This window comes from Sitodiplosis mosellana, unplaced genomic scaffold (assembly GCF_009176505.1).
Source record: "Sitodiplosis mosellana isolate CC-2019 unplaced genomic scaffold, AAFC_SMos_1.0 Smas_scaffold_6165, whole genome shotgun sequence".
Lineage (NCBI taxonomy): Eukaryota > Metazoa > Arthropoda > Insecta > Diptera > Cecidomyiidae > Sitodiplosis > Sitodiplosis mosellana.
The window spans coordinates 3,819,192-3,829,301 of NW_022601406.1; the positions used below are offsets into that span (position 1 = coordinate 3,819,192).

At 36.3% G+C, this 10,110-nt stretch overlaps 2 protein-coding genes across 2 annotated transcripts; both read left to right on the forward strand.

The window, feature by feature from the left end:
• The first annotated feature begins 1,547 nt into the window (after positions 1-1,547).
• On the forward strand, positions 1,548-2,804 carry LOC129574568 (uncharacterized). Its single transcript, XM_055456729.1, has 2 exons — positions 1,548-1,705; positions 2,369-2,804. The coding sequence occupies exons 1-2, from the start codon at positions 1,636-1,638 to the stop codon at positions 2,746-2,748; spliced, it is 450 nt and encodes a 149-aa protein (XP_055312704.1). The 5' UTR covers positions 1,548-1,635; the 3' UTR covers positions 2,749-2,804.
• A 1,364-nt stretch (positions 2,805-4,168) lies between these two features.
• Positions 4,169-8,286, forward strand: LOC129574569 (hepatocyte growth factor-regulated tyrosine kinase substrate). The gene is made up of 9 exons (XM_055456730.1): positions 4,169-4,519; positions 4,770-4,854; positions 4,936-5,200; positions 5,303-5,539; positions 5,725-5,850; positions 5,972-6,070; positions 6,184-6,489; positions 6,665-7,634; positions 7,735-8,286. Exons 1-9 carry the CDS (start codon positions 4,486-4,488, stop codon positions 7,932-7,934), a joined length of 2,322 nt encoding a protein of 773 aa, XP_055312705.1. The 5' UTR covers positions 4,169-4,485; the 3' UTR covers positions 7,935-8,286.
• The last annotated feature ends 1,824 nt before the right edge of the window (positions 8,287-10,110 follow it).

Here is a 10,110-nt window from a genome sequence, read left to right on the forward strand (position 1 = left end):
CTGTGTGAAACATTGACGTGCCTTTCGCTGACAATAATCTTTCTCTATATAATGCCAGATCGAGAAAATCATATGATGCTTTGTTTCATTGATCTCTCATTCATTATTTGTATACATTTGGAGAACATATCAAACACAATACTACATTTGTTACTAATCGATTTCACATTTTGTCGTGTATGTAAAATTTACATTGTAAATTAATACCCATTTATTTATTTCGCATGAAAAATGAATGTAATAAAAAAGAACATTTTTTTCCAGTCAAATTTTTTCCTCTTCCAAACAAGGCTACAATATCTACGTGATATATCATCGTTTCTTATGTCTGTAGGAAAAATGGTGTTTTTTATCTTTTACGCATTTACTTCTTTGGATATTCTCTGTACTTCAATGTCATATTTGTGCTTGCATCTCAGTATGCATGCATTTGATGATGAATGTTTCCTACAGGATGAATTTTCGCAAGAGCTGATAAAAAAACAAACTGGGATATCATTCATTAATACTTTTAAATATTTCGATCATGTTTTTGTTGGTATTCATTTTGTCACACGGTGCGTGTAGTATTTATATACTGTGTAATATAATGTATTTTTTCTCTTCAAAGACATATTACCTAATGAAACATTTTTTTTTTCTCGGTAATTTGTAGTTCGACAACATTGTTTGTTAACAAGAGCTAGACGCACCATTCTTCGATACATAAATGATGCTGCCATCGCCGGTTGACAGGTCAATGATGAGTTCAAAACTTGATGAAATATACGATTTATTTGATGATGAATTAAGCAAGCGAAATTAGGATTTATTTTAAATATAATTATTGGCCATCCATCAACGGCGAAATGCAGTTAGCTAATCCATAGCAGCATTTTGAGACAGTTACAGAAATTAAATGGCAAATTCAATTGTAATGAAAACGTGTATAGGTTGAACACGGAAATTGCCATGATATGAAAAACATTTAAATTAAATTGTAGCGAAATCCAATGAAAATCAAATAAATACTTGAGATTTGCCATGATTGAAACACTCGTTGCCTCATTGTTACGTTGCCTCAAACGTAAATGATTCACAGCGAGCCGACATTCAGCTGTGAAATTGTGGCGTAATTTTTTTTTTAATGACTTCTCACGTGTTGGAATGGGGATCACTTTTTTGACACTATCAATCAGAAAACCAGTCGGATTTGTGTTATGAATTACTTTGATTATTGTGTTTACGTTTCAAAAGTCCCATTTAATTGGGCTGTGTGAGTCTTTTTTTCATCCATCGAACAGGTGGCACTTAAAAGTCTGCACCTGGCAACATCATCGGATTGTCTTATCTCGATGGGTGACAATTGTTTTTCTGCCGCGACTGTTCTATCGATAAAGTGCTACTTGTAGTGGGGTTTGTTGAAGAAAAACACAATGAGCGAATGGCCAAAACAACAATGAATTTTAGTTTGAATTGATAAGATTGCCAGTTTGACACCCATTGTTGGAAATAACAACCACTTATCCACGATTGCGTAAGATGCGATATGCGATGAGCTTTATAAATGCTTCGTTCATATTCAGTCGAACAATTAGTGCCAATTTTTAATTCAACCAGTTGACACCGCGAACTAAAAACAAATCCAAATCAAAAATGGTTCTTAAGGTCGTTTGCCTCATTTTGGCCGTTATAGCCACCGCCAATGCCGTAGTGTTCTCAAAATGTAAGTTTCTATTTGTGCGGATGTCATGTTTTTTTACTGCAAACAATTACCGTTTTCATTTTAAACTGGAAGCTTCGCCTCGCTTCGCTCGATTGATATTCACAAGTTTAGTTTCATCAGTCAAAGACACATTCATGTCTGTACAGTGTACACATCTTGTTAAGTAATCTGATTTGAACCATTTGTAAAATGATAAATTCCAAACTCCTGAAATAGATTCATTCGAAGAGAATTTTTTTCATGTTTTTCTGATGAAATTTGTTCCCAAATTTTCTGGGACTGTTTCTATGAAAATGTGTTGAAATCAAAACTAAACATTTGAACATATTTATGTACGGTGCACATTTGTATTTACTGTTTAAGTACTATAATTATGTGAATTAAGTTTATTATGGTCACCAGCCAGAGATGCTCATAGTAACAGAAAACATTAAAAAAAACAATTTTTCTTCAAACTTTTAAAAATATTATTCAAAAATCGAAACTGCATTTATAAGATCCTTCTTGAGGCTGCGAGAAATCAAACGGTACGCATAACAATAAAACCATTGATTGAAAAAAGGTGCAAACACTCGCGACAGACACACACACACACACACAGACGAACATCCAGATTTAGATAGATAATAAATTCAAATTTGATTGAAAATAATCCAATTTTAGGCGATCAAGATCCAGAAGCCGTTAAGGTTGTCATCGACAATTGCAATGACAATTACTGCGAAGTGAAACGTAGCCAGCCAGCCAAAATGGAAGTCACTTTCAAAACGGCCAAACAGGCAACCGAGTTGACCGGTACCATTCACGCACTAATCAATGGCGTATGGATTCCATGGCCAATGGGTGCCGCTGGCAAAGTGTGCAGAAATTTGTCCAAAGGTCAATGCCCAGTTGCAGAAAATACTGAAGCCACATACGCTGTTAGCATTAAAGTCCCATTCGTTGCACCAGTCGGAACCAAGACCGTTGTCCAAATTCGCATAAGCGATCAAGACAAAACTGTCGTTGCCTGCACCCGTATCCCTGTTCTTGTCGCCGCTTAAGTCTCTCTATTGAAAATGGAAAATGAAATAAATAAAAACGAAAATTTTAAAATCAATTGGAAAATGTTGTTTCTTTACTACTTTCAACCGCAAACGTGTTTCTCAAATTTATTTCGATTTTTCTATGCCACAAATAAAAATGAAACCGAAATTTATTGAAATAAATTCATGGAGTCTTAAGCAAAATCAGCCGTAGCTATGTCGGGGACACTAAGTAATCATTCATTTGCATTGAAGAACTATTTTTTTTTCCGCAAATCTCGAAAATCACAGTTCGAAATGAAGTTCTTCTCAACGGTTGTATTGACCGTTTTGTATTTAGAGGTAAGTAGTGCTAAGACAGCATTGTTGTCCTATAGTGGACATCCTTTCTTTTCTTCATTTCATTTCCATTCTAGCGGAAAGAAATTTTCAATAATAAAATGCAACGGTTAACGTGGATTAAAATAGGATGTATCGGTTGCGTCAGCAAAAAGGCTTTGAAGTCATCAATCCGCTTTTCGATAACTACGGCATGAACTTTTAACCAAAAAGCAATAAAAATAACGAATGAATTTATTCTCGTGAAATGGAAAGATAATTTTTATTTCGAACCAAATAGATTTATTCTGGATGTGATCATCAATGAAGGAATTTGAACATCAATTTCGATTTAATCGCACGACTTGCGCGGAGTGACTTTTTGCTCGGATATTAGTTTCGAACATGTTTTGAATTGAAAGATAAAAGCAAAACCAAAGAAAAAAAATGTGTAAATATTAAGAGATCAATCTTCCATAACATCAAAAATAAAATCAAACTAAATTTGTCAACAGCTTCACATAAGTTTTACAGTTGTCAGTTATCTATTAATTGCTCTTTGGACATAATTTCTCAAATTATTATCGCAATCAAATATAAAAAATCTTTGCATTATTCGCGTTTCTGATAAGATTATTCGAGAGTACATCATTAAATTATTAGAAAAAATGAAGAAAAAAATGAAATGTTCGAACAACAAAATTATGTCATCAAATATATTGGGCTTAAATTGAAGACAATTGACACTTTGATTGACAATTTTGAATTTGTAGTATTTTTAGACACTTTCGAATATTTTTCTTATTTGGAAGATATTTCCAGGACACATTTTCTAATTATAAATTGTAATTCGAATCGTAGACATGATTTGAAAACATACTTGGAATTGATGTTAAAAATGTATCAATAAAATTTCCTTTCAAAAGTGATAATTGATTATAATGAATTGACACTTGCAATCAGCCAATTGTTCAGAATCAAACTCAATTCGAACGAAAAGCCCTGTCAAAAATCCATCTCAAAAACACGAAAACGCCCAACAGAAGAAATAAAAAAAAACAGTGTTTGAATTTCGCGCGTTGGTCGTATAGTTGCGCTAGTGGGCTTTGTCATGTGTCTGACAAGTGTGTATGTCAGTGATGCCAACCGGCAAATATTGAGAGTGTTTCGCCTCTTTATTCACCCGATAAGTAATTGTGCTTTCAATTTGTGTGGTGTCATTTGTGTATTAATCAACATAGTGTTAAAAATTTTTTTTTGTTCGCTTTCTTCTATCAATAGTAAAAAAAGAGTCATCGCAGTGACGTTAGTTACAACAAAGACATAATCTGGAATTTTAGATATTTAGAGCATTTGCAATTTTTATAATTCACGGTGTAAATTTGTGATTGGAATTGGTTGTACACGGTAAATTTGGGTAGGAAAAAAGAAAAAAAGATGTTTCGAAGTTCGAGTTTAGATAAAACATTGGGTAGGCATTTTTCTGTTGAGTATTTTTTTTCCCTCTGTATAATTGGCTTTATACACTGCTGATAATTGAATTTCGAATGAATCACTACAACAAAAACACAACCAGATTTCTTCAGTAGATTCAACTCAATTCAATAGACAGCGAAATACCATCAATTTGAATGTGGTTTTTTTTTTATTTGTGCTTGGAATTTAGTGTTGTGTTTTTTAGTTTGTCATATTTTCTATCTCTGTTACTCTCTTTTGTGCAGATGTTGCATGTTCGCATTTACGTTTAGAGCCAGACTGGCCATCGATTCTACTAATTTGTGACTTGATTCGACAAAATGACTCAACGTAAGTACCCAAAAACAAATAATTGGCCCTTTTCACGGCAAACTCTCAACTTTTTGCGGTGTTTTTATTTTCCGAAATTAGGCCAAAAAATGCAGTTCAATCGATAAAAAAGAAGTTGCTGTCACCAAATCCACATACCGCCTATTACGCGTTACTAGTACTTGAAAGTGTTGTGAAAAATTGCGGTTCGCCCATTCATGACGAAATCGCGACCAGAGAAAATTGTGAAATATTTACGCAACTCATCGAAAGTACACCGCATGAAAATGTCAAAACGAAAATGCTGGAATTGATCCAGGCATGGGCCTATGCATTCCGTACCTCTGACAAATATCAAGCGGTCAAAGTGAGTTATCAGTTTACGAAATTGCGTTTTTCTTCGTTTGTTTACTTGGTGTTTTCAATTGAAATGATATGTGATGTGTTTGTTTTGCCCATTCCGATATAGGACACAATGACAATTTTAAAAACGAAAGGTCACCAATTTCCCGAACTCAAAGAAGCCGACGCAATGTTCACCTCGGACACAGCCCCAATATGGCACGATGGAAAAGTGTGCCATCGATGTCGTGTGGAATTTTCTTTTACGCAACGAAAACATCACTGTAGAAACTGTGGCCAAGTCTTTTGTGCACAATGCTCGGCCAAAAGTTGTACTTTACCCAAATTTGGCATCGAAAAAGAGGTGTGTATCGTTTTGTTTCATTCAATTTGATATTTTCTTTGAACATTTTTGATTGAATTGAATGTTGAGTGTGCTCAATTTTAAAAATGTCAAACAAATAAACATTAAATTGTTTGCAATTCAAAGCCTAGTAAGCAAGCAAATGTAATGAAACCAAACTAAAAAAAATCTGTTCAATGTTCAAGGTTCGTGTGTGCGACGGTTGCTATGCAGCACTCCAAAAACCAAGCTCAGGTACTGTGAAACGTAGCGAAGGTCCAAACGATTTACCAGCCGAATATTTGAATAGCTCATTGGCACAACAAGCGCAAGTATGTGTAGCAAATAATAACAATAATCGCCTTATTGGAAAATTACAATGACCAATCGAATATAGAGAGCGATCTCGTTATCAATCTTTCAATTCATTCTTTTTGTTTCGTCTAAAAATAGACTCCAGCCCGTAAAACCGAACAAGAATTGAAGGAAGAGGAGGAATTGCAATTAGCAATAGCGCTCAGTCAATCGGAAGCTGAAATTAAGAACAAAAAGGTCAGGGATAAACGCAATTCAATGGAGGAAAAAACTAGCATTCCCATTGATTAAATTATTCATTTCATTGGAGAATGATTGAAATATTCATTGACTTGCAATTGATTTTTCAGGCGACGTCATACCGTGCGCCAACTCGTAAGACGAGCAGCCCTGAAGCAGCGAACAATGTATCGCCAGTGGCACCGTTTTTAGAGCGTGATGCAAGTCCCGTGTCGACGGCCGCCGCTTTCGATGACCGAACAACCGATCCCGAATTGGCCAAATACTTGAATCGTGATTATTGGGAGCAACGTGGAAATAGCGCACCAAATGGTCACAACCAATCGAATGACATGCCGGCCAATCCAACGGCACCAACACCATCGGCAACACCACAACCAAATACGTTTCTTACCAATCCTATTTTAAATGCAAATGTAAATTGCCATTTTCATTTCTTATTTCTCAAGTCTAATTTTTTCAGATCTCGTTTAATTTATATTGAAGTTGAATTTCTGTGTTTTTCAAATTCGTTTTCTCTTCGATGGTATTTCCCCTTCAATCAAGTCAGACGTAAACACTAACATCAAATTCCGTTCCATTATTTTCCAGAACACCAACGAAGATGCAGAAATCGACAATTTTGCGTCCAATTTGAAAACGCAAGTGGAAATCTTTGTGAATCGCATGAAATCGAATTCGAGCCGTGGCCGTAGCATTTCGAACGATAGTTCGGTGCAGAATCTATTTTTGAATTTGACCGCAATGCATTCACATTTGTTGGATTACATCAAGAAATCCGATGATAAACGGATGTGGTTTGAACAGTTACAGGATAAGCTAACGCAAATCAAAGATTCTCGGGCTGCATTGGACGTATTGCGGCAGGAGCATCAAGAGAAATTGCGCCAACAAGCCGAAGAGCAAGAGCGACAACGTCAAATGCAAATGGCATACAAATTGGAGTTGATGCGAAAGAAAAAGCAGGAATATTTGCAGTATCAACGTCAATTGGCATTGCAGCGCATTCAAGAGCAAGAGCGTGAAATGAAAATGCATCAAGATCAACAAAAGGTGATGTATAGCATGGGTGTACAATCGCCGTATTCATCACCATATATGCAACCGCCGGGCACATCTCAACAACCAAGAGTGTTGCCCAATGAATCGTCACCAGCTCACATGATGCCACACACCATGAACAACTATGGACCTGGTCCAACTGGACCAATGCCACCGGGCAACTATGTACCACATCCAAATCCACAAATGGAACGATATAATCCTATTCCGCCGCAACAACCGCAACAGCTACCACAACATCAGCAGCAACTACCGCCGCAGCCGCAGCCGCAGCCGCAGCAACCAATGTACTCAACCGTTGGTGGTCAACCAACATCGATTGTAGCTGGAATGCATACCGTGCCACAGCCATACCCAAATGCAGTCGCTATTCCGAATGCAATGCCAAATATGGCACCACCAAATATGGGCGTTCCAAATCAAGCATTCCCACTATCACAAATGCCTCCGGTACACACGCAACACATGCAACCCGAACAACCGGTTCAATATGCACCACGTAAGTTTGCAGTGCAATGCGAATTGTTTGTTGATTCTTCTTTTTTTTTCTTCAATGTTTGAATATTTGAACGATTTGTTTCTTTCGAAATCTCCATCAGAACACCAACCATTACCGCCACCAACACAACAGCCACCTCAACCTCAGCCACAACCTCAATTACCACAACCAGAGCAACAGCATCATCAAATTGCACCCGTTGCTAATGTGCCTGCTCCGGTACCAGTCGTAGAAGAGAAGGAGCCCGTTCAAGAGAACAAACCGGCTGTTCCCGAAGCCGAATTGATTAGCTTCGATTGAACTAACCAAATGATATAGTAATTAAAAAAAAAAAAACAGAACAAAAAAACACATTAAGAGAAATGATAACATGTTTATAATTCAGCAACGCGCTGACCCCCCACAGTCCCCTGCCAAGAAAAAAAAACCCATTGATGCAATGAAACGGTTAAAGTTTATATGAAAACCCTATGATGAAATTATATTTGTTTAACGTTTCTTTATTCTATTCTTTTCCATTTCCTTTTTTTCAGTTTTAGTTCAGTTCTTTTTCTAATTAACATTATTTAACCATAACAAAATGAAATTATTATAAATATTGTCCAATTTATGAAGAAACTATTCAATAAAGTTTTTTTCTGGCAGTTTAAAATTGTAAATGGTTTCTTTTTCTTGGCATTTTACTGTGAGTATGAGGTATGAATTTCAAGAATTTCATGGAAGAATAAAAACATCACCGTTTTTCAATCACATGACCAACAATGTGATGACCATTCAAGTACTTTTCAGCGAAGATAAAATGCTTTCTTTTTCAAGAGGATTTTATTCTTTTCAGAATTGTCAGCCACTTGATTCGGTATCAACCACTTGAATGTTGACCTGAGCGCCACCTTTTGCAACAATCCAAATGATGATTCTTTGGAATGTACTTGTTGCGCACAACTTAAGTATTTAACATCGATCGCAAAGAGTAAACAGAAATAACTATATTGTTGCAGAAATTGATGCAATTTTCTTTCGATCTGAAATCATTTATAATTCTGCAAACTGTTGTTGAATATGATTCTCTAATGAATCGACTATTCAATTGTTAATTACTGAAAATTACCTGGGGTAGAATGATACATTCAATAATATGAATAACCAGTTCAGCGAAAGCGGAAGTTCTACGCTATATGTAGTGTTGGCCGTCGAACACTTTCGAGCGCTTGTTCATTTTGTTCGATGTTCGGTCCGAACAAAATTTTTTTACATTAGAAAATTCGATGTATTGATCAAATTTATAATGTAATCGTTACAGCTCATGCTTTTATTAGCTTTTACTTTTCCGTACCCAACGTGTCAAGGGAAAGTATAGGAATTGGTCTCGAAAACTTTTTTCGCAAAATTAGCTTAGATCATCATAAAAACTCATGAAACGCGTAGAAAACCACTTTTTGAGACACTTTTCCGTTCGTGTGCCGTCGTCGTTGTCGTTGTCGTCGTCGTTGGTTTTTGTTAACACGACAACTTAAAAAATAATTGAGATAATCAAAATCTGGAAATGCCAAAAGTTTTGCATCCAATAAACTTAGTTTAAGTTCGAAGATGAGCCATTTTCGATTTGATCCTGGGGTACTTGCCCCAAGAAAAACCTCAAAAAATTGACACTTTTTGTACCTGTAAATCGACTCCGATTGGCTTCAAACTTTCTGGGATTTCATTTTTTGGGAGAAAAATAAGATTCTGAAAGTTTGAAACCAATCCAAATCGATTTACGGTACCTCCCATACAAAATTTTTGAAATTTTGACTAAAATTCCGCCAACCAAACGCGATAGATGGTCAGCTACGGCTGACGCTCGTTATCCAGATAATTTGCGTGCGGTGAACGCATACAGAACGCTCCGCTGACATTCCGTTTTTGTGACGAGCGATCCATCCAAATAGCATGTTGCAATTTACTTTTGAAATGTACCTCACATTAGTTCAAATGAAAGCCGTCATGTAATCATACGAACAGCGCTCAAATCGTTTTGTAGAATTTTCATACAAAATGACAGTGAGGCACTTTTGCAACATGCTATTTATGATAGAATCCATGAATTTGTTTGGATAACACGTCACAAAGTCAGAAAAATTATGGATTCTATCATGAATTTGGATGGATCGCACGTCACAAAAACGGAATGTCTGTGCCGGTATTCTGGAACACAATCCACAAAAATAATGCGGAATTATTACGAGCAATCAATTGTATTTTGGAAGGTGGTATCCAAACGTTATATAGATTTGTCTCTTTTTCATTGATTGAACGTTTGGTTTCCTCCTTTCAAAGTACAATTGATCGCTCGGTGGCAGCGAAGCGTTCTATATGCGTTCACCGCACCCAAATTATCTGGATAACGAGCGTCAGCCGTAGCTGCCCATCTATCTCGTTTGGTTGGCTGCTAAAATTACCGATTTTTGGACAATTTTGTATGAGAGGTACCCGTAAA